Here is a 24,907-nt window from a genome sequence, read left to right as displayed (position 1 = left end):
AAACAGAAAAGAAAATAAGGATGGAAATAAAACGAGTTAGTTGGCTGGTTTCTATTGCATATTAGGGCTGAGTTTTGTTTTGTTTCTTTTTTTTTTTCTGGGTTAAAGCAGCATTTTTGCATCCTCAATCCAGTGTGGGGTGCCTCCACCTCGTCCCTGCTTCTCTCTGCACAGTGTCGGGTCCGGATTGACTAGGAGAGTGTGTGTGTGTGTGTGTGTGTGTGTGTGTGTGTGTGTGTGTGTGTGTGAGGACTTTCTGACTGGGAAGCCATTTGTGTATGGCTGTATGTGTGAGTGTTTTTGTGTGGAGGATGGAAATGGTGGTGATAGTGTGTGGGTTGCAGCTCAGGCGAAGTACATGGTCCTTAGGGTGTCATGGTGGATCTGGACAGCTTTGGCCAAGGCCTGCGGGTCTCGACCATTACTCTGACCGGACACGTGACTGCCCTCGGCACTGCACGGTGGAGAGAGAGGAATTAGTGAGTGAAAAGATGAACCATTTCCAACAATGAAAATAAAAAAAATTCTTATGCTTATGAGGTTAAATGGGTAGTTTTCTATCATCTTATCAAATACTGTAATTTTTCATGTATAATGTGCATTTTCCCCCTGTTTTTTTCAAAAGCCTATAGTGCTCATTACACAAAGTTATACAGCAAAATGACAAAAACAAATTTTATAAATGCATGCCACCATCTAGAGGTTATGTAAAAGCTGTATGCTTTCATTCTAATATGCCACTGCCACCTTTAGGTTATGAAAAAAAGTGTAGCCTACTGTACATTTTCATACCAATATGACAGGGGTACATATGACTGCATATAGCTGCAATAGGCTCCAGCACTCTTGCGATCCTTGTGAGGATAGGCTGTTTGAAAAACGGATGGAGCTCCAGTGCTCAAGAAATGTACCAGATGACTGAACAACAACCATCATTGATTTCTTTATGGTTATGTTTGTTTAATGATAATGCTTTTCTGAAATATTTGACAGCTTAATTGGAATCCCATTAAAATGTTTCCTGTAGTCCTTCATATTTTCTTCAAAGAATTGTACAAATTTTACACAATCTGCCCAGGTAATCAAACAGATAAACACAACTGTGTTTTCCCAGTTAGTCAATAAATATCAGGCTGTTATTTTCAAAATAAGAGCAAGTAAATAAGTATCATGTTCAAATAAAGTGTTTAACTATAATTAACTTCTAAATACAGATAATATTTAATGTTTTGATCATGGGTATAAGCAAAATCACGCCTTGTAAAAATGCATTATCCGTCGGTAGAGTGGTTTTCAAGAACTTTGTGGTCAACTTTCGGGGTGTGTATTATACATAGGTGCACATTATACACAAGAAATTACAGGGTGGGGCGAGATCTGAATCTTGTGAAAATATTGGGTCAAAAACATTTTTTAAAAAATTATTGCAACAATAAAGCAATTCACTTTTTTTAAGTAACTCTTAAAATCAAAGTCATCATTTTCAAGCGATAATCTTAATCTTTCAGAACAAACACTTAAGTTGAGGAAAATTTGAATTTTGCATTTTAATATTCTAAATGCAGGACTTGTATCACATGTTCCTGTTTATATTGTTCTCACCAAGGATCAGTTGATTACGGTTTATAATGATAGCTTTTTTCACCAAATTCACAGCGCACTGAATTTCATGATTGTTACATCTCTAACTACCGGTAATATTAAATGGTATCTTGTTCCAAGGTTGAAACTGAGCTTCAACATTCAGTGCCATTTCTCCCAGCATTCATTCAGGGCCTCACCTGTCGTGCTCTTTGTCAACCAGATGGTAACGAGCGCGAAAGGCCACCAGGTGGGCGTAGTAGGCAGGCGCAGGTATGGACACCGAGCGGGTACAGCGGACATAGGTGTGGCACAACTGGTAGGTTAGCAGCTGGAACTCGTCGGCCGTGAAACAGTTGTCGTCCCACAGCACGTGGTAGTGGGAGGGCCGGCTGGTGCCCTGCGACATAGATGATACAGATACTTGGATTTCATACCACCGGTCCTAATAAATAAAACAATATCATAAGAGCTCGCGTACCTGTATTCCAGCATGACTGCAGAGGTAAAAGTCAAACTCATAAGGATGCGTGATGTCAGTGTCCACGGTCGTACCAGCAGGAATGTTTCCACTGCGTCCAACCTGACAAAAATAGCAGCGCACATCGGTTACTTCCCACTACAGTGCCATGAAAAAGTATTGTCCCCCTTTTCAAATCCTTATATTTTTGCACAGTTTCCCCACTTAAATGTTTATGATAATCAAAAAAAATGTGAATATCTTCACAACTATAACCCAAGTGAATTTAAAATGCTCTCTCAATGGTGATTTCAGTTATTCAAGTGGACTCTTCATGATGTTTGGTATATATGATCTTTTTCGACGAGTCACAAAGTAAGATACAACTTTTGATACTCACTTCCAGATTTCTATATTTTTGCAAAATGTAATTTCAACATTTTCCACCATACTTTTTTTTTTCCATCGCAGTACATTCTGGGTAGTGAAGTCAAACGGGAATGTGCTGCTGGAGTAGATTTGATCAGTAGCCACAGTAGCAGGCCGTGTCAGCGACAAACGCTGTGTAGCCATTTCAGTTTTAGCCAGTGTGTGATCAGGAAAATGAGAGGAAAAAACAAGAAACGAGGATGAAGATGACAGGTGTGAAGAAACTCGAGTTGGTCATTTTTATTGGTGTATTTCTAGCTACTGCTTGCCAGTGTCGACTGAGCAAGAGTATCTGTTGTAAAGAGCGCAGTTTCATTTCTGCCGCTGCCCAAAACACAATATTTGTCAATACAGTCGTCATTTTTTGTGGAACAAAAATATAATAAATCTTATATTTATTCAAGAAATAAAGTCAATCATATATAAATAAAGTGTTCCACTGCATCCAAACTGACAAATGCATGTGCATTCTGACAACGGAGTAAGCCAGTTCCCACTACCACCACCCATTATATATTTTCCACTTTTCCAAGTCACTTCCTAGTACTGCACTGTAACAAAAGCTTGTAGAAAAGGTAAATGGAAAAAATTTCATTCCAGGGTGCTCTCTTAAAGAATTAAAATCCTGCCTGGAAGATAAACGACTTGATGGAGCAAGCGAGCGGGTCCCACTCACTGTCAAACGATTAAAAACCTAATGTTCAAGAGCTTACGGCTTCATGTGAACAACAGAAGCAGAGTACATACTCTCCGGGGGCCGTGAGTGGCACTCCGCAGCTCTTTGGGCCCTAATGCTTTAATCGAACGCTACTTATCGAAGGCCAAAGAGGTGAATGGCAGACCCCGCAACAAAGGGTAATCAAAGTGGCCCGTTCTGAGTGCTTTGCTGAGAGCTTAAATATAGTGCAAGTGCAAACATACTCGCTCGTTGCGGTCGGCGCAGAAGAGTCGTGTGTGGTGCCGTTTTTGCACCACAATATAGGTGATGCCCGGCTGATACTCTTTCTCCAGGCTGATGCAGGCCTCGCGGATGGCCAGCAGCTCATAATACAGCACCTGTACAGCAAAAAGTACAAACCTAAATTCAAGAACGAACTTTAAAAAAACAAAAACAAAAAAATCAGGACTATTCGTTTTACACGAATTGTTTCAGGTAGAACCTAAAATGACCTATAACCTATACAAGCAAACTTAATGTGACGTTTTATAAACCTTTGAGTATTTAATGCACATGTAAAACTATTAGCTATTTCAACTGGGCTTTCAGAGATTATGATTTTTGAGGACTGATCACAGAGTCTAGAAAAAAAACAAAAAAACGACCACCAATCTGATCACAAGATGGAGCAATGTGTCTATTTAAATGGCCTGTTCATTTACCGTACAGACTTGTGGACTTAATTGCTCAAAAAATATATTTACAATACATAGTGTATCTTTATTCATCTATTTATGCCAGTGAGGCATAGTGACAGAACAAATTAATGGTCTTCTGTTAGATGGCAGTAAGTACATCCATTAATTTATGCATCTACTTTTTTTTTTTTTTTTTTTAAGTTTGTTGTTGCGCCATGAGATTTTTTACTGTAAAATATGTGCTTGGGCTCCATAAAGGTTGGAAATCCCAGCTATGGTTTGATCATGTATTCTAATCAGTCAGGTGAAAAACCAACATTAGAACATGAGAGAAATAATGGGTGCTAACATACTAGAATTAAATTACTTCACACACACAGACACTTTAGAGCAAGGGTGCTAACAGTCAATTGCGTGACGGCGTGCAGATACGTTGATCACACGCACAAAGCCACATTTCTAGCAAGCTGCCTTCTTATTTACGATTTACTTTTTGAGCCTTGGTTAAGAGGTTATTGACCCCCACTGCCACACTTTCCCCAAAAAGCTTTGTAATTGCCATGAATGTCACGAGAAGGTACTAAAGGATCACTATTGGAAGTTCAGACAAGAATAGTTCCTTGCCACCAAACCAATATTCAATACACCGCTTTATCCCAAACAGCAAATTGAGATGTTCTTTTTCCTGAACAACGTAGGATACCTCCTCAAAACAACATAAATATGCTGGGGATTTACTGTAGTGCATTTTAGGCTCATCCTCAAATTCAACCCTAAGCCAAAAATTGGTAATGTTTTGTCAGAAGTGCATACTTTTTAAATTTAGTATTTGTAATTGCATATGTCACTATGTTTAAAAACGAAAACCTACATTTTAGATTTATCTTGAAATTTAAATCTGAAAGCAAAGCTCACGATCTTTCTATTAGTGCAAATAAGAACCACACCTGTCTGAACTGGCCTTCAGACACTCCGTCCCTGTAGAAGATGATGCGGGTAGGCTTGTAACGCGTGGACTTGTAGAACTGGATAAGCAGCTCGCGGACCATTGAGGCCAGATCCTGAATTACTTCCTGTCTGGGCCTCTGCACCCGCACGGTGGCACAGTAGCGGCTGGGGTGGGCGTCCATGCTGCCCACCACCTGGGGGAAACAAAGCACAGGGTGTCACCAACAATGTTTGGAAGATTAATTTGAAAATGTAGTTGGTAACAATTACAAATCCTGTTGAAAATAGTGAAGGAATTATTTCAATTACTTTCTAATTACTAAGTACTAACTAATTGAATTTGATTAAATTTTAATTACTTTTCTTAATTTGGAATGAATGCATTAAAAGGACCCTTGGATGTTTCCTCCAAAAGAAGTTGATCAAAACCTTAAATGATTATTTTGGAATGATCCACATTTGTTATTTAAACAAATAAACAGATATTAAAACATGATGAAATGTGATTCCATAAAAAAATGTTGTATCATATGTGTGAACAACATGGAAAATATGACTAGTAGAGCGGCTCCGACACTCTACAGAGTGCCAAGACCACAGGAAAGTAATTTAAAAAAAAAAGAAATAAAAAATGAAAAAAAATAGAACATTGGGTGATTCTTCTCACATAGACAAAATACCAGGTCAACCAAGTCCACAAAAAAAGTAATGAAAATAGTATTTTCCTTTTACTCTGACTTTAATTAGTGGGACTTTTGACATTCCTTGCCTTGAACAATCTTCTTCAAATATGGCTTGTATTCCCTTGTTGCCACTTGAAGCAGTTGTTTCACGTGGGTGTCAGTCAGGGGAGATTGATGATTTTTCAGTGACCAACTTGTAACTGCGAAGTTCAGTCCCTTTCAGAAACTCCAGCTCAATGTTAGGATGGAGTGATCTTAAGTGTCACTGAAGATTTGAAGCTTTGAAATGTGATAAAGACGCCCGACACAAAAGGCAGAATTTATTACGCCCTAACACTAGTTACTAATGGGTAATGGTTACATTACAGTAATAGGGACACTGGGCCCATTCTCCTGTACCAAGATTGGGCCCTGAATACTGTAATACTAATTGTAAACAACAAACTTACTGCTGCAATTGAGGGCTTCTTGCCATCCCCGGCAGGCGGATGTGTCACATCTGCTCCCAGGAAGATGACTGGCTGCTGAAACACTGAAGGCCTGTGAAGAGACGCACACACATGAGATGCAGTCATTTCTTTAATGAGCATTTGCATGTTCAAGAAGGAAGCATTTACCGTTGGTGAGGCACAAGGATGTTGTTGATGCCGCCCAGCTTGACGTTAATCTTGAGACAGAGGTTGGAGAGGGTCTGGGGGGAGGTCTTCACTACATTCTTCACCTGGACACACTGCGTGGCCATGCCCAGCAGAGTATCTCCCACGCGCTTTACCTCAGCTAAATAGAAACATACAGTCTCACGTTACACATGCCTCACTGGAAGTTAGATACCCATGTTTGATCCATCAACAGGATGTACTATGACCACTTTGATCCCTTTCTGTGACTCTTGCATCCTCCAATATCTCACAGCAACCAATTCTAAGTCTAAAGGCATCCATTTAAAGCTTTAAAAAGGCAACATAGTGCTGATCAATTTTTAGGTCTCATGATGTCAAAATGTGAACAGCAGGTTGATAAGACTATTTATCAATTATAATTGAACCACAAAATTTAAAGATTGATTAATGGATCAAATAACAGTTTGTCTCCTTTTTAGAGAAGAACAAGTTGTACAAAAAGTAATGAAGCATTGTACAGTGGGACATTAAAAAGTTTAGAGAACGTGAAATTAACTTCACCTGTAAAAGTAACAAAGCATTTTAGGCTTATCCTCAAATTTCTACCAAAAACTAGTATCTCAAACTTTTGAGTACTGTAACCCCCTGTGGGGGATATGGACCAAGTTCTGCTATGAAGAGCAAAAGTTTATTTATTTATTTTTTTTTAAAGCTGGTAATTTATGCCCCAAGATGGTGATTAAACACTTTTCTATGAAACAGTGCTTTGACACCAAGTTGTGTCATCTTTCAGCGATTTCGAAGGAACACATATACAGTGGGAGAATTTTTGAGCAAAAACCCCTGGTGTAGTAGGTGAAGTCCTGCAAAGTAGAGTTTGGTTTTATTTAACTTTTAAGTTCAATACACACCTTTAAGAACAGTTAGTATTTCATAATTTTTAAAAATATTCTTTCATGTACAATACATTTTAACAGAATAATTTTGGAAGCAATTTAAAAAAAAAATTTAAGTGCACAATGAATATTCTAATTGTGTGTAATCTAATAGTCACTTACAATAAAATTAAATACTTATGAAAACCTATCCCATTTTTGGTGAACACTGAGGCTAACGAGGGTGCTGCATTTTAATAATGGTGGTGGTGCTGGAAGAGACAAGCATTTTTTTAGGTGGTACGTCATGTAAAGTCAGAACCACTGCACTACACAAAGCTAGGACAACTCAGGAATTTAAAGCTAACTAATTTATTTAGTCCCCCCTTACAGCTGTCACTCTGGTGGATGTCAATTCCCTTGTTGGCCCTAAACTTTTGCAAACATAGTTCACTGAACTAGAGGCAGAAAATGGACAGTTGTTCCTTTGACTACTTACTGCATTTTTATGATGGTCATGATGGTGATATGAGGAGGGCTAAGTATCTGTGTTAGGTGGAACTAAGTTTAAAAAGTTTGAGAACCATATTTGTAGTGTAGAATTTGTCATGTGAAGCGGACATTATTTTCTTACCATAGACAGGGGTTTTGCCGGGGAGGATAACAATGATGAGCTGCAGTCCAGCGTAGGTGTTCTTCAGGTGTCGGAACATGGGCTCCACGCTGTCCGCTCCCTGGGCATATTTGCAGAAGCATGGCTGCCCCTGGATGGGCATGCCGGCGTCCTTGGAGATCTTGCGTAGCTGGTCTGTGAACGCCCTAAATAATAAATAAATAAATAAATAAAATGTTAGCTATACCTTGTCCGCAGTGTCTTTTAAAACTGAGGGACTTTATCTCTTCTAACTTGAGAATATCCTCCCGACATTGGCGCTGCGTGGCAAAGCAGGCGATGGCCCACATCTTAATCTCCACACCAGTGTGGAACTGCTTGCCCCTCATGTCCCACACACCATGACTGGGCGTGGCCACTGTGCGGTTCTGAAACAAAAGGTGCAGTCTCACCGCGTATAATTATTATTGGAGCAAACAGTGCAGACATTCATAACCTGGAACACACACAATAGATCAAAGAAACATTATACATTGCGTTCGGAAACTATTCATTGTGTGTATTTTTTTTTCCTTTCCACATTTTTTTTTAATTTCTACCCAATTTATTAAAATCCATTTGCAAAATACCAAAGACTTAACATCGTTATTGGGTGATCTGTATAGATTTTTGTATTTGTGAGTAAAAGCTTGTGCTTCCAAATGGACAATAATCTGAAGAATACAGCTAAACGTGTTGAAAAATTTGCTTAAGGATAAAGTGGATGTTTTGGTGTATATATATGTATATATATTGACGTACAGTTGAAGCCAGAAGTTTACATACACTGCAAAAACATTTCATTTTTCTGTCCCACAGTCTGAAGTCAAATCAGCTGAAACCCTTCCTGTTTCAGGTCAGTCAAGATCACCAAAATTATTAACCCTATACCTATACACTCAATTCCAATTAAATTAGTTATGTTACGTTAGTAAGTTATGTTCAACCAATAATTAATTGAATACACTACAAAGACAAAATATTAAAGTGTTCAAACTGCTAGTAATTAGCAAATAATCATTAACTTACAATTTTATGGCTGCAATATGCTCCCAAAAAGTTGGCACAGGGTCATGCTTAGCGCAGTGTTACATCACTTTTTCTTTAAACAACATTCAAAAAATGTTTGGGAACAGAGGACACTTATTGTTGAAGCTTTAAAGGTGGAATTCTTTCCCCATTCTTTCTTGATGTGCAGCTACAGCTGTTCAACAGTCCGGGGACTCCGTTGTCATATTTTACGCTACCATAGTGTGCCACACATTTTCAATGGAAGACAGGTCTGAACTGTAGGCAGATGAGTGTAGTATCTGCACTTTTTTTTTTTTTTTTTTTTACAAAAAAAAAGCCACACTACTGGAACACATGCAGAATGTGGTTTGTCATTGTCTTAGTGAAATAAGCAAGGGCGTCTATGGAAAAACATGTTAATTGGATGGCATCTTAAGTTTCTCCAAAACGTGTATGTGGCTTTCAGCATCAATGATGCCTTCACAGAAATTTCTAAGTAAATTATGCGTGCCAGTGGCAGTTACACAGCCCCATATAGTCAGAGGTGCTGGCTTTTGAACTTTGCAGGCATTAGTGACGGGATGGTTATTTTCCTCTTTTCATATATATATATGAATATATATATTAAATTAAATATAGTTTGAACATGTTTTGAAAATCATTGTATTCTCTTTTTATTTATGGTTTACACAACATTGGAACTTCATTGGAATTGGATTTGGGGAGAGGGAGAGAAGAGAGATTTCTTATTGAAAATGTGAAGGTTGACTTGAAAAGGCATGGGCGAGCAAAGGTGGTGTAAAAACTTGGCTCAGTTATACGAGTTCTACAAGGAGGAATTAGCCAAAATTCCCACTAACCATATTGAGAAGCTTTTAAAATCTGAAATGTTTAACACAGTTTACAGTTTAGAGGCAATGGGTATGAAATTTGTGTAAACTTCAGACTTGAAGAAAGTCATGAAAAACACTGCCTTAAAAAAAAAAACAAATTTGCAAATTGAAATAATTTTGGTAATCTCAAATCGATCCAAACAGAAGGTGAGCGTGATTTCATGTCAGACAACACCGGGAAAATGTACTACTAAACTAACTATAAAATTATTTAAAACTATAAACACACAATACACAGATGTTAACTCACATTGTGGCTTAGTCCCAACTGGATCAATTTTTTTAATTCTTTTAAAGATCCATTCCCCCTACCATAAAAATTTTAACAGATTGAGCCACAACGGAGCACAATAAATATAACAGTACAGGAGCAAGTGTTAGTTCCCTCCAAAGGAGAGTGGAGAGGAAAGCACGTCAGACAAAAACAAGAGAATGGGTGTGATTTAAAAGAAAGGTACCATAAAGTGCTCTGTGCTCACCCTGCCGCCGTACTGCAGCATGGGGGCGGGTAGCACTCGCCCCGTCACATGGGCCATCTCGTCGCGCACTTTGAACTGGAACTCCTGGACAAACGGGTCCGCGTCATAGTTGGCGCTGCGGACCTGAAAGACAGAGGTAGGTCAGCTTTAACGACTAGATTTTGAGATGAAGATTTGTTCTGTGGAGCTCACCAGCCTGCTGATCTCTTCCTGTCTGTCAGGCGCGGAGCGAGCTGTGGCCTTGATCATGGTGGATGTCTGATTATCTGTCAGCTTCTTGATACATCGCTGACCAGCTACAATGTTACACACCTGCCAAAAACAGAGTTTGATTTTTTTTACCCACTCCTATGTGGTTGTTTTGTGCATGGTTTGGATCCATGGTCACTCACCTCCAGTGGCAGGTAGGTATGTTTTTGCTCCTGGCCAACTTGGAGACAGGGTAGGTGGGGGTACTTGAGCTGTAGGCTGTACTTCTCCCTAAAGTACTGGGCTACGGTGCGTTCCACAGTCTGGCCGTTCTCCAGCTGGAGGGGGAACCTGCAAGGAAACAACATGAGAACTGAGATCAGACTGGAAGATGATAGAAGAACCTGGAAAGATATTTTAGTAATAAAGATTTCATGACCTATTTGGAATGAGGCTTTACGAACTATGCAAGGATCCTGTGACAATATACTAAAAAATGTTTGGTAAACATGTGTCACCAACCCTCCCCCGCACACGTTTTGGCATTGCCTAATTATCGGCAAGAGATCACTTCATCCATTATCCTAGGTGTACCTCCACTAAATCCATTCACAGCTATTTTTGGTGTTCCGTTGGACCTCCTTAGTCACCCCACCTCACAAAAACACAACATGACCTTCGTCACTCATTGAACCAAGAGGTCCAAGAAGCAATCCACCAAATTTAAATCGTTAGTACTGGAGTTCATGAGATGCACAAAGAATGTTTTTACGTATATGATACTTTAAGTAAAACAAGTTAAGTTTCTTCTGGCTTGTCCCATTAGGGGTCACCACAGCGTGTCATCTCAGATGAACGCACATATTTGTGTGGCACAGTTTTTACACCGGATGTCCTGCTTGTCACAACCCAGGGAGTGGAGACCCCAGTGGGATACGAACCCACAACCCCTAGTTTACCAAACCAATGCTCCAACTATATATATATATATATATATATATATATATATATATATATATATATATATGATGACACCTAAATTAAATCTGTCAAATTAACACAGTGAGATTAAAGTAAGTGTTTTTTTTTTATTGGTTAATCTACTTTTTAATCCACGTACTGATTTCTGTGTGCAAGTAAGATGTCTTGCGTGGCTTGTATTTGTTGCTTTGCCTCAGTCTGCTGGCGTTTTAGGGTAATTTTTTTCTTATTAAATAAGATTTTTGTCTTGGTAGACTTGCTTCCAATAAAATCCGGTTTAGCCTACCACTACAATGCCTGTACAACTAACATTAACAGCAAAGACGCAGTGGGACACTGCAGAACTCTTCGTCAAACTAAACTTCAGAAAAACCTCGTCTCTGAGTAGGTCTGACAAAATTTAATTTTATGAGTTATGTCCCAAGTTACAGTGATGCAATTGATATATTATTTTATTATTATCTGTTCAGTCTTCAACGCTATTTGTATGTGAAGAAAAGCATTCTTACCATTTTGAATCTGTTGACTTCAGCATCTTATTACGTTAGGTTTAATTTTCATTCAGCTTCCATTCCGCTTATCCTCACTCAGATCGTGGTGGAGCCTATCCCTGCTCTCTTTGGACAAGAGGCAGGGCTGGGTACAGCCTGAACTGATCGAAATCTTATCGCAGATGTTTTATGTATATTTTTTTCTAATTATATAGAGATTGACAAAAGAACAGCAATATTTCTCCTGGTGATTGAAACTAAAGATTGTAGGGAGCATTGATGATTAGTCTCACATCAAATCCAGCCTTTTATTGCAGGCAGTTTGCATGTTCTCCACGTGCCAGCATTGGTTTTCTCCGGGTACTGCGGTTTCCTCCCACATCCCAAAAAGAGGCATGGTGGGTTAATTGACCCCTCCGTACAGGGCACTTAACCACGCCTCCTGAAGTGACATCACGCAACGTGCGCTGACGTAAGACAAACAGTAAAAATGGCAAATACAATACAATACATTCTGAACTGAGACAGACTCCATGCTTCTGATTTCATTCAATCATTCACACGTAGCAATGTTATGCTAGCGGAGAACGTCTCATTCATTGATACGAGACGTGTATTAAAAATCAAATTTAGGGCATATCTTCGTGCAAACACCGTCTGGATAAGCTTCTGGCCGCAAGCCAGCAAGAAATCAATACGTTTGTGCAGTCCGATCATCGCTAAATATCGCTCAACAAAGAATAAGTGTGTCAATCGTTCACACGCAGCAGTGTTATGCCAGTGGAGAACGTCTCATTCATTTATACGAGACGTGTATTAAAAATCAAATATAGGGCATACCTTCGTGCAAACATATGTGTTCCGGTTGATATTAGATGGATTTAGTTGATGATGCGGTTTTCCACAAAGTTTGATCCATCGAAGGCATTTTTCGTACTGGGTCTTCGGTTTTGGAGAGGGTACGAATCGAACTCCACCAACTAGCCTTTCAGGATACCTGTCGTCACTATTACAAAGTCCGTGACTACACCTCTTAACCATATTTTTTGTTAAATAACCCAAATACGCGATAAAACGCTAACTAAACCTATACTGGACCATGCAATGTTGTCTGAGAAAATGGCGGGAGCAAAAACGGGCTTTGGTTTATGGAGATCTCTGGCCTCTGATTGGTCAGTGATGCGGATTGCGCAATATCCACGGAGGGGTCAATTGAAGACTAAACTGCCCAAAAAGAGAAAATGTGAGTGGAAATGGTTTGTTGTTAATGTGTGTTTTTCGATTGACTGTACCCTGCCTCTCACCAAGAGTCAACTGGGATGGGCTCCAACACATCAGTCACCCAAGTAAAGATTAAGCAGTATGGACAACGGACAGATGGGATCTTCAATCTGCCACAATTATAATGGTTTAAAAAGAAAATCTCAAATTGAGAGCTTTTCTCATCATTTTGGGATAAAAAAAAAAATTAGAATGATTAATTGCAGTTGATTTTTTTTTTCTTTTTTTAAAACCGCTTGAAAGCATTAACTTTTGGATAGTTAAACACACAAGGGCATCATTATCGTTTTCCCTGAGAAACAAACGGGAGCTTTAAATGAAATTCTTAATTAAAATATACATATTCACGCACTTTTAATTACACAAATGTAATTTAAAACTGGAGTTTAATGTTGATGTGGAACTGCAAGTGACAAATCATTCGTGCTTAAACTATTCCTTTTTGAGACATTTAAAAAATAAATGAGGCCTTCAAGATGACAACCGGATAATGGTTGTTTCCCAACTGGATGACTAATGCTGACTCCGTAATGAGCAAGTCGCAGAGCATCTGGTTTGCTGAGTTTTTTGTGTAGCTGGTCTTAACAGCCCCTGTCTGGATGACCACAGAAACCGGTTTGCCTTATGCCAGGCCCCAAGGGTGACTCACGTTTGATGGCTGGCCGGCCTGCGGGTCACGTTGCAGACACGATACTTCCTTCGCATGGTTCCACAGTGTGTCACTTCCACCTTCAAACCTAACAATTAAAAAAAAAAAAAGCTTCTCTCAACCACAAGTAACTTGGGAAGATGAGTTGTCCTACACATTTGCTTCTTTACCTTTGATTTCTTTGGTGAATTTGACCCGGTGCGAGTCAGTGAGAGGGCGGGGTTGCTCATCTATGTTGTGGATGTCCAGTACTTCGCACATGAACTGGATGACCGGCTGGGCTTTGTAGAAGGCGGTGGCTGACACTGCCAGATAAAAGACAAGGGATGTCATGGCTTATACAGCTAACTTATTATAAACGAAACAAAGCAGCTCGCATCCAAGGACTTCAAGGGTACAGTTATGTAAACTGTATGCTTTAAAGTGTTGTATACAAATAGGTGTGTCTCTGTAGTGCCTGTCCATCTATCAAGTGAAATTAAACCACCAAGTACAATTTTTGTGACCTGCCTTTTTCTACAAATGAATATGGGAGCGTTATTCTGAATTTGTGCCCTACTGCTGTGACCAAACAGTCTCACCAATTTACAGAATGCCACTATCACACCAAGTTTTCTTTGCCTATGACTTGACATCTGATCTACGATTTTCAAGGCAACAAGGTAAGCAGAGACTCAAATTAGGTAGCACTACCTTTTGATAAAGTGTACATTGTAACATTGTGGGAATTGGTGTTTTGTTTGGAGAGGTGTCCAACTGCTTTCACCGCATACAAGGCGGATCAACCGAGTATACCGAGTATAGTGTAAAAATATCCTGCCTTCACAAATCACTAATTGCTTCAGTCACAAACCGCACACGTGAAAAGATTTGTGCCTTAAAAGCCTGTGTAAGCACGTGACACAAAATTTGTCATTCATCAATGTTTGTATTTGTTTTTGTTCATAATCTTAAAAAAAAAAAAAGAAAAAAAAAATAGAACCACTCAGGCTATGCATAGGCACAAATAATACTGAACCAGCTTTCAAAATCAACATCATTCACCCGATATTCACAGAATATTGTAACTATAGTGCCAGGAACTCAAAATTTCAAAAATTTGTGAATGAGTTTAATGTCCTAAATGAGGAAAAGGATACTTAGTCACTTTTATACTTATTCTGTTTAAGTGCTAGTACAGTTTGCACATTTGTGTGTGTGCCCGCTGCAGCTGTCGTCATGTCATCTCAACAGTGTCACTTAATGATTAAGAAGTGCGATCAGACCTGCTGGATATCCTAGCTTCTGGAAAGCTTCAGTATTCTATTAAAGCAATAATTGTAAAAAAAAAAAAATTCTAAATGCATTTATATCTTATACCTTTGTTGCCAGCAATGATCATCGCGGAAGGTTCATTTCAAATGAACGGGAGCGGTTGAAGAGCATAATCTCATAATAGCCATCCATCCATTCATTTTCCATACCATGTAGCCTCACTAGTCACCCATGTCCCATTTCAGATCATGTTCCTTATTATGGACAGCGAAGCTGTTTTCCATATTTACAAATGAGGAAGATGAGTGATCCAATCAGCGCAAATCTTTTTTACATTTCCCATATTACTGAGAATTCCGCCTGTTTCAACTGTTAGGCATGAAAGACCAATAGAATAGGTTAAAAGGGGACATTCTAGGGCTTACCAACCCAAAATATCTTTCAAACAAGCTACAAGGACATAAAAGATTATGGGTGGGGAGGAATGACGACTAAAGGGGACATTTAACGGAACACTAAAAACATCTGCCAAGTTACAAGTATTTTGATTGATTACCGGTAATTCTTTACATCGATTTTCTGATGTTAAAACCAAAAAACTAACTTAAATCATAGTCACTTTGTTTCAACTTTAAAACATGAATAAAAATACAAAAAAAAACAAAAAAAAAAAACTTCGATTAATCTAAAAATATTGCCAGATTAAGATTCAAATCATTAGTTGCAGCCCTACATGCAAGAGCAAAAAAAATAAAAATAAAAATCTCACAAACGGCAATTTCATGCACACGCACACACACACATACACACAACTGTGCACAGGCACTTGTCATGGCCATCTCTCACACACACGCCTTGTTTCCACAGCAACCAATTACAGCTTCCTTACAGCCGCAAATGTACACACCCATCATTTCAATATTCCTTGTCATAAGTGTGATACAGTAGTAAACAACCTGCCACTTACCGTCAATGTTTAGCATCATCTTCCACATGGCAGGACGCACCGATTGGTGGAAGCCGAACCACACCTCCCGGCCTCCGCCCAGAGGATGATCATAGCCCTCCGGAGACGAGAAGAAGGAGCGGCCCACCGGCGTATATCTACAGGTAGGAAATGTCTAAATGTGAATTGTGTAATCAGCGATGTTAAGGAGAGTGGTCATATTTTGCATTGATTAAATCTGGATTGTTTGGTGCCAAATTGTGTGCCCCTGGGGTTCAAAAAAAAAAATGGAGACAATTCCTGCTACTTTTTTGTCAATGTTTAAATATTTGCAGGTTTTGCAAACAGCAGCACCTTTCTCTAGCTAGCTTAACCATCAGGTTAATAGATGTCACAAATCTTATTGCAGTGAAAATGTTTGATCATGTTTAATTAGACATCCCTCTTCTTGTGCTGTATGAGTTTTTGGCTGTATTAATTTTTTTACATCTCACATGGCCAGGCTTCATGAAGAATGCATCCTCAGTGGCTAATTTTTTTTACTTGACAGCTAATGGCCAAGGATGTCAGAAGGAAAGTCATAGCTTAATTTAATACAAAAATCCAAGATACATGCACTAGAGTATAACTTAATGTCAGATGCCAAACGCATGTGTATTTATAGCCTACTGCAGTATACGGACCCGTTTTTAATTAGTTTCATTTTGTTGTACTTGAAAATAATACCGCCATTAAAACAAAAGTTAAAAAAAAAAAAAGGCACATTAGAAGGCAAGTTCCCCTTTCCCCACTCACACAACTCAAATCACATAAAGTTACACCACACAAATTACACAGGAAAGGACAAAGGTGTGAGGTTAGTGACAAACAGAGAAATAGTATACAAGACCTTAACTTTTCAGGGCAATGTTGAGACAGAAGTTTGAAATATTAGTGTTTGAAGATCATACTTTGTGGTATACAGGATATAGTTTAATCAATTAATGGAGGTATTTTTATAAATATCAAGGGCAGCATCAGTCATTTATTTGTATTAATTTTACAGAATTGATAAATCACAATAAGAATTTTCATTGTCCATCCTTCATGAAAATGATAACATGGTCTATTGAAAGCTGCTCTGAAAGCTGACTGGTGTTTACAGTCAACAGTATTAGCAGACATAAGGGAGGTGGCAAGCTCATATTGTACTGCATTGTGATACCGAGGAGTAAAAGGCGCACATCGTCCAATGTGACAATGTGTCAGGATTCCAGTGAGATAGCGTAGACTCTGTAAACAAACCCAAATGAAAGATAGATCCACGTTTGGATAAAGCTTTATTGAAGCCATAGTGAGATCTTTATGATTGCTCTTTGCAGAGCTTAGGAAAGTGATATCGGGTTAGAAGACGGCCTGGCTGGAGCAAATGAGATTCCCATTTGCGCCAGGTTTGATTTCCGTCTGGACATAGTGGGTGGATGTTTAGCGGATTGACAACACGAAAACCCTGTTCCCTCGGGGAATATGTTCAAGACCCACTCCCTTTGGGTTAAAATGTTATATAGAAAGTCACAGGTCATGACTCTTTAAGTCATGGTACCACTCACTCTATATTGTGGGGGGGAAAAAAAACTGCTGCTATAAATACAGGTTTATGCAAGACAACATTAAATTGCGCACACACACACAAAAAAACAAAAAAAACCTTCCTTAATAGCAGTCACAGGGACAATGTGAAACTTACTTCATGGACGGCAGGTGTCTCAGCACCACATCCACGGCATGCACTGGGTTGGTGCTAATCGGTTTGTCCAGCTCCAGCGGCTCAGGCATGCTGCGCCCCGTTAGAACCTCATGCAGCATGTGCCAGCTCACTAGAGAGACAAACTTGATTGACACCTTGAAAGGACGATCTTTGCCCCCCTCGCCTGGCAGAGTTACATCCAAGTCCACCTGGGAGTGAGAATAGAAAAAGTTAAAATAGACCTGAGGTTATTTATTTTTCTCTATATGAGAAGAGGGTAGTAGTGTTTTTCTGTTGGGATTCTGCCTGAGTCCTGTGTAGCTAACGGCAAAAAAGTACAATATAGCCAGAGGTGATTGTGTTTGGAATTCGCTGAAAAGAATGGAAAGGAAAGGTCACAGAAAGCATAAAAGGGATTATCTTTGGGCACGTGTTTGGCCTTTCCTTCTATTATTTTGTGACACATAAAAAGTAAGAGGAGCCTCAAAGATGGGTTTTAAGTGGAAAGCTTTGTGACAAGTAGATAAGAGGAAGATTACAAAAAGGAGTAAGAAGGGGAAAAGGAGGAATATGTAAAAGGAGAAGAACATGAACAGAAAAAAGACCAAGGAGAGGTAGGATAGGCAGAGGGGAAGAGGAGCAGAAGTAGGTGAAAAGTACAATGCAAGAAGAGGACATGAGGACCAAAGAGTAGGCGAAAAAGGAGGGAAAAAAAAGAAAGGACAGATTAGAATTAGAAAACACAATGAGAAAGAAGAATCCGAGTAAGATGAGGGGAAACGTGAGTGATGAGAAAGAAAAAAAGGATGAGAAAAAAATAGTTCAGGTAGGTTCAGTAGAGGTGGTGGGGAGAAGAAATCTAGGAAGAGAATGAGGACAAAAATAAAAGGATGAGAAGCAAAAACGATGCATGAGGAGAACAATGAGCAGGAAGTGGGGAAGAACAAGGTGAGAAGAGTAATGAGAAGAGGGCAATGAGAAGGTGAAGATAGTGGAAAAGGAGAAGTAGAAGGCAAAGGAGAAAGAGGAAGGAGAGATGATGAAGAAATGAAGAAAATAAGGAGAATACAGACCAGATTTCTGTTTGTGCACTCACATTCAAAGCAATGACTCCAGCAGTGTCCCTATACTATTGTCTATCACAACCATCTGTGTTACCCAAGTTAAGGTAGGAGTATATTGTGGTTAGAGTTCTGCTTATACATTTGTGTGTGTTGGTAGTGGTTATCTGACCCCCGTGGGCGCCACAGGCAGCGGGTTGGCCGTGTACAGACTCCTCTTGCCATCGTAGACTGGCCTGCGATCCCCAAAGATGGTCACCTTGAAGTGCTGCACCATGGAGTCCACTACCTCCCTGTGACAAACACCCACAGTATATTTACACTCCACGTGATCACATCTAAGGCTTGGTACATACGTAAGGTTATTTCGAGTCTTAAAAAGATGACTTTTTTCGATTGAAAAAACCCAAACATACAGAGAAAAATAGCCATATAATAGTTTTGGTCACATTGCATGTGGTGTGCTCTGATATTCTCAACACAGACAAAGACTGGTTCACTGTGGATCTGGGAACATGACATCTGAGGTACACGTGTTCTCACAAAAACGAAGATGAGCGGGGACTAAAGAATGGATTTATGTAGGAAGATGAGCGGGGACTAAAGAATGGATTTATGTAGAACGGCAATGTTGACAAAATAAGAAATTTTGCTGTCTGAGAAACTCACTTTTATTCAAAAAAAAAGAAGACATCTATAACTATTTACTGCAACTTTGTTGTTCATCAGTAAGGTCGCTTCTTGATTGACAACATTCTGTTTGACATGACAACTCACAGCGCCATGACTCGGGGAAACGTAGGCTTTCCTGAGACAACAGTTTCTGGTTGTTAGTATTGAATACTTTCATCATTGTTGGGCCCAAAATGATTCAGATCCTATTATCAGGACAAATCCGGACACGTCACACCAAAGGATAATCTTATAAATCATAAAATAGTCTGGCATTTGATGTCCTTGGTCAAAAAGGGCAAAATGTTGACAAAAACAGTCCAGTAGTCTGTGTGTATTGAGCATAAAAAACACGAAGTCTCCCGGAGGAGACTCTTACCGATTGACACGCCGCGGGCACTTGTCAGGCTTGATGTCCACCTCGTAGAGGTAGACGTCCATCTTGGGGATCTCCACTTGGAAGCAGTTGGCCAACAGCTTGATGGGCTTTCCCATGGTGCCATAGCCGGGCCGCCGAGGCATGGCAAACAGGGACTGGGCCCCAACGGCTCCTGTACAAAATGGGGACAAGTATATGAGGCTCACTCATATGGGCAGCATCAAAATCTAATTTGGGATGCATCATTGAATATAACTAGTAGGAGTAGGCGGTACGGACTCAATATTATCACATTTGAAAATATAAATATTTTGAGACATTTTTGATAGACAAAGTCACATTTTTAATTTAGCGGCACCTTGAGATACGTGTGTCCCCCCTAAATAAAAGTATGGTCTTTAGGTCAGCTCACTCCAGAACAAGCAGCTATTTGGCATACTGAACACATCTAATAAAATACAGGCTGTCACTCAGTTTAAGGTTTTCTGTCAAACAGAAAAAAAACCCGAAAAAAAAACCCTGCACATTGTGTCAGTAAAAGAAACCTAACTTTGCCTTAAGTCTGCCAGTTTAATGCTAAGACAATGGGAAACCCCATATACTGGTAACAGGCATCTATGTGTAGACATTTCAAAGAATGACTATTTTCAATAAAAAAGATGCAGCAACATATACACACAAATAAGCTCACTTAAAATTTAATTCAAAATGCAATCACAAACAATACATTAGAAAAATGAATTTAAATATGAGCCATGAAATTTTATTTTAAGCTTTTCACTGACCTTCAGAAAAAACCCAACAGAGAAAACATAACTGATAAACACCTTAGAAATTCCAAATGTCACAATCAACATAGGTGCTACTTTTTTTTGGGGGGGGGGTGAACTGTGAGTGACATTTTCAAACACAAAAAAGCCCCCCCCCCACACACACACACACACACACACACGTCAACACTCTGGGACCCAAACGTATTTTAGCGCACTAAGATGTCTTACACATGAGTCACCCTCTGACTCCCTTTGCCACCTCACAAAAAAAAAAATACAAAAAACCCACGTGGCTTAAACATGTTGTGCTCATGTCTTAGCTATTTTAGAGTATTTTACATTTTAAGTCACCAAACTAAGTCAACGTCCCATTTGTGTTCAACGCCGTTCGCCCCAAAATTGAGTGGTTTGTAAGTAAAAAAAAAATCACTGATTTGACTCACATGTGCGTGGGGTGAGGGATTTTGAGGCCCACACGGAGGGGGAACAAAACAAAAACTACCAAAACAAGTCTTGACTGAAGCTGTGCTTGTTTACAATCAGTGACCTGCATTTTCAAGGGGAAGTCTGGAAATCCTGCCACCCCCACCGAAAAACACACACAAAGCATGAAAAGTTATGGTAATTCTCTTCAAGCACCTGTCTGAGGCACAAAAAAAATGGAGAACAGATATGGTGAATATGACAGAGCATCTGGCTGGGTGTGGGGCCACAAACTTGTTACGACAACTTCAATTACACAACTTATTGGTGTATCATCGCACTTACACTTTTGTTCTACAGACTGTTATAATTTACTTACAATTTCAGTTGTGTAGCCAGATTCATGACCCTGTCCTGCATGCTTCTTTTCCTGTCTTTGTCCTATCCTATCCTTCACTCACAAGGTGTAGCGAATCAGCTCCAGGGAATATCTAGATATAATGTTTCCTTATTGTAGCTATCTAATGATTTATTTTGTATTTTTCCCCCTTTCACTTTGTTTACAACCAGTCCTTTGTCTTTGCGCTCTTCCTTTTCTAGAAAACTTGTTCTGTTCGACTGATCAATTCTTAAACAAGTTTTTCCATTTATTTTTCAAATCCCAGAGGAAGCCCTGAAATTCCAATGTGGCAATAAAATTGTTCTGGCAGAAACTGGTTACAAATCTTTCCATTGTTTTACCTGAAAGGCAAACAGGACAAACATGGGCAAAAAACATTAAAAATGTAAAAAAGTGTCGCCACACAGTTCTGAGGACCGGGGTTCAAATCCCAGCCCCGCCCGTATGGAGGTTGCATGTTCTCACCTGGTTGGCCTGCCTGGGTGGCGAGGCACTACGGTTTCCTCTCACATCCCAAAACCATGTACGGTGGGTTAATCGAAGAACCTAAATTGCCAATAAGTGTGAATGTGCGTGCGAATGGTTGTTTGTATGTGCCTTGTGGTTGGCTGGCAACCAGTTCATGGCCGCAGATGGCTGGAATAGGCTCCAACACTCCCACAATCCTTGTGAGGATAAGCAGCTCAGACAAAGGATGGTCTGGGACAATTGGTGGAACACCAACGACACCAAGTGACTATTGAGAGATACTGCAACATGTTCTCACTAAATGTTTCTGTTTTAATATTCCAAGAACTTTGGGTGAATGCTGTACCATCACATTAATGTCACTGGTAATAGTATTTCCTCAAATTTGAATCTCTGATGTCAAACCTGTTTGTCAACTGAACCGGATGAGATGTTTCACCCCACAACACAAATACAACATTGCAAATAATCCTCTCAGCACCTACACCAATTTAAAACACTCATTACATGGATTAAACAGGGTGTACATGACAGTACAAAGCTAGAACCTGGTTTCATTATCTTAGATCCAATAAGCTTTTATTCCGACTGGTTTAAAAGCACAAATAATCCAGGATGGAGGATCTTGGGATGGAAGTAGTGCTAAAAACCAAACTGTCACTCATGACAAACATCTAAAAGTAGCCCCTTTAGAGGCTTGATGGCTCTCGGTCACTCCTTCACCTTTCATAAGAACAGAGAGGGGTCCATCTTGGAAGAACCTGGCTAAGCCAGAAAGTCCAACTCCTCACCATCAGGTGGCGGGGACGCATCTGACCTTGCCCTGCCACAGGCTACCCGGCCAATACGCCAAGCTACCCCAGGATATGTTTGGGCAGCCTACAGACAAAGCCACATTAGGAAGGGAGACCCAAAGTTCTGGGTCGCCTTGTACTTGAAACTTGTTTCCTGACTCCTTTTTCCATCAAATCCACCTGTGCCTCAACCAGACCAGCTCTCTCAACTTACTTTGTGTGCTTGCCACAGCATAGCCAGGGAACATATGTACAAATGTACCTACCCCCTGTCCTTGACTGTCACTATCAAAATTCTTTGAGAATTCCTGAACTGGGTGCCGGTCAATCAAAGGGCACATGGAGACAGACAACAGTTGTACTCACAAATCACACGCAAGGGGAATTTAGAGTCTCCAATCAATGCATATTTTTGGGATGTAGAAGGAAACCAGTGCCTTAAGAAAACCTATGCAGGTATGGAGAGAACATGTAAACTCCACACAAGCGGGGCCAGGATTTGAACCCCAGTCCTCAGAATTGTGAGGCCAACGCTCTACAACTGGCTAATTTTATGATTTTTCAAAAGTCCTTGAAATGATGATCAATCCTTCAAACCTACTTTATTCGCCCCGAGTTAGCTTAGCTTTTATCAGGACAGAAACAACAACCCCCTGCACACAAATGAGCTTTTGTACTGTAGATTCTTCAAAAAGAGGGCAGTAGAACCTGATACTCAAGTATCAGATAGTTTATTTTGTCATCATCTTTGAGACCCTCATTATATTTAATGTTTTTTTTTTTTTTTTAAGCCATTCAGATGAGTTGCTGGTGTGTTTTGGATCGTTGTCCTGCAGCAGAACTCAAATGCACATACAAAGGGACATCCATTCACATTCCGGTCATTGAGTAAGAACTGAACCCACGCTGTCCACACCAAAGTCAGGCGAGTGTGCCACAACATCATGACTATACTGAAAACCTAAACACAAACGTTTACACACGTAATATGAATCAGAATAATCCTTGTGTGAGGTCTCCAGTGAGACTGTGACTAAGTATAGCTTTGCAGGTCCTTCATGTAATGTAACATGGCAAGCATAACAAGGCATAAATCAAAACGGATTTGACTTATTCAATGCCAGGGGGAGGCTTGCCCACACATTTATACGGCAGCTGGTGTTAATATGGTCTGCCGCTCGGACAAACGCAGCAGTGTCGTCTTTCAAAACTTGTCTTGCAATTCATTTGCATGTTCTCACGCGACTGCTTCTCTACAACAAGTGTGTGTGTGCGTGTCTGAGAGTGACACGAAAAAAAGGTCAAATTACAACAGTAGGCGGGGGCATTTGGCACCATTGGGCCAGTCGCAATATCAAGATATGAGTGGAAAGCTCAAGACTGACTAGAAGCTAACTCTGTGATTCACACATACGGCGACCATCCGAGCAAACACCACACTTGCCGGGGGCCCCTTCGTGGCAGACATTTTGGGTCAATGTCATGATTACCTTACAGAGGGCCCACTGTTTACATCTCCTAGAGGGAATTCTCTAAAAATCAAGGAAATGATGTAGGTATGATAAGTTTTTTTAGAGAAATGAGTCACCATTTCGTAGAGACTTTGGAATATAACCAATGACTGGAGTAACAGCATTACAGCAAACAAAAGCAATTCGGCCAAAAATTAAATGTTGTGGTTCCAGTTTCCTTCCTGTCAGAATTAGGGTCGGTGTGTGTGTGTGTGTGTGTGTGTGTGTGTATGTATATATATATACACACACACACACACACACACACACACACACACACACATTTTTTTTTTTTTTTTTTTTAAACAGAATATTTTTACTACCATCTCCAACACATGGTGCCACCATTTTCTTGTCAGTTTTCATTAATTCACCTCTCTCGTAAATATCGAGATTAAAATTCTTGATGGCGCTTCGCATTACGAAAGACCGGAATATAAGAAGAGATGATAAATAAACTTGATTTTGTCACGAACGAGGCAAAGGGTAGAACCCAGATGCAGAAATCCGAGACGTAAGCGATGATTTTAGGAAGGTTTCTTGCCAGGCAGAGGACGTACACGGGAAGCCAGTCCAACGGTACCAAATAAATAAATAAAAAAAATAATAATACAAAAAAATACCCAAAAAAAATAAATTAAAAAAAAAACTGACCAAAAAAAAATAAAATAAAAAAAAATAATAATAAAAAAAATCACAGAACATGAAACAATTCCAAAAATCAGACATGGGCAAAACCCAGAAGCACACACACAATAACTCAACACAAGGAGAGATGTGAGAACTGAGGAAATGATCAACAACAGGAATGGAGATCCTGGTTAAAATACATTTTTGTCTTGTGTTAATGAAATTAAAAAGGAAAAGAAATGCACATGATGAATCCATATTATGCCATGGACAAGCATTCAGAATTTGTCTG

At 39.7% G+C, this 24,907-nt stretch overlaps 1 protein-coding gene and 1 long non-coding RNA gene across 7 annotated transcripts in view; one reads left to right on the top strand and one right to left on the bottom strand.

Annotated features, from left to right (window-relative positions):
* Nucleotides 1-329: 329 nt before the first annotated feature.
* The window catches only part of ago3a (argonaute RISC catalytic component 3a), a 29,782-nt gene continuing 5,204 nt past the window's right edge, over nt 330-24,907 (bottom strand). The window contains exons 2-19 of the mRNA XM_061821348.1: nt 19,617-19,788; nt 18,738-18,858; nt 17,505-17,713; nt 15,800-15,936; nt 13,749-13,883; nt 13,579-13,666; nt 10,380-10,527; nt 10,180-10,299; nt 9,988-10,110; nt 7,860-7,993; nt 7,587-7,771; nt 6,075-6,234; nt 5,907-5,997; nt 4,774-4,968; nt 3,392-3,526; nt 2,063-2,164; nt 1,782-1,981; nt 330-454 (exon numbers count right to left, since the gene is read on the bottom strand). Coding sequence (XP_061677332.1) covers nt 346-454; nt 1,782-1,981; nt 2,063-2,164; nt 3,392-3,526; nt 4,774-4,968; nt 5,907-5,997; nt 6,075-6,234; nt 7,587-7,771; nt 7,860-7,993; nt 9,988-10,110; nt 10,180-10,299; nt 10,380-10,527; nt 13,579-13,666; nt 13,749-13,883; nt 15,800-15,936; nt 17,505-17,713; nt 18,738-18,858; nt 19,617-19,788 — 2,564 coding nt within the window. The 3' untranslated portion in view covers nt 330-345. The remainder of the gene's footprint in view (nt 455-1,781; nt 1,982-2,062; nt 2,165-3,391; nt 3,527-4,773; nt 4,969-5,906; nt 5,998-6,074; nt 6,235-7,586; nt 7,772-7,859; nt 7,994-9,987; nt 10,111-10,179; nt 10,300-10,379; nt 10,528-13,578; nt 13,667-13,748; nt 13,884-15,799; nt 15,937-17,504; nt 17,714-18,737; nt 18,859-19,616; nt 19,789-24,907) is intronic.
* The window catches only part of LOC133501511 (uncharacterized), a 34,845-nt gene continuing 23,870 nt past the window's right edge, over nt 13,933-24,907 (top strand). The window contains exons 1-3 of one of the 6 annotated variants that reach the window (XR_009795204.1): nt 13,933-14,240; nt 15,813-15,942; nt 23,266-23,362. This is a non-coding gene — a long non-coding RNA (uncharacterized LOC133501511). The remainder of the gene's footprint in view (nt 14,241-15,812; nt 15,943-23,265; nt 23,363-24,907) is intronic. The other 5 variants (XR_009795208.1, XR_009795203.1, XR_009795205.1 and 2 more) reach the window with 5 other exon arrangements.

The sequence above is a fragment of the Syngnathoides biaculeatus genome, chromosome 5, assembly GCF_019802595.1.
Source record: "Syngnathoides biaculeatus isolate LvHL_M chromosome 5, ASM1980259v1, whole genome shotgun sequence".
Lineage (NCBI taxonomy): Eukaryota > Metazoa > Chordata > Actinopteri > Syngnathiformes > Syngnathidae > Syngnathoides > Syngnathoides biaculeatus.
The sequence above is the reverse complement of the archived record's forward strand: the minus strand, read 5'-3'. Positions and strand labels throughout refer to the sequence as shown.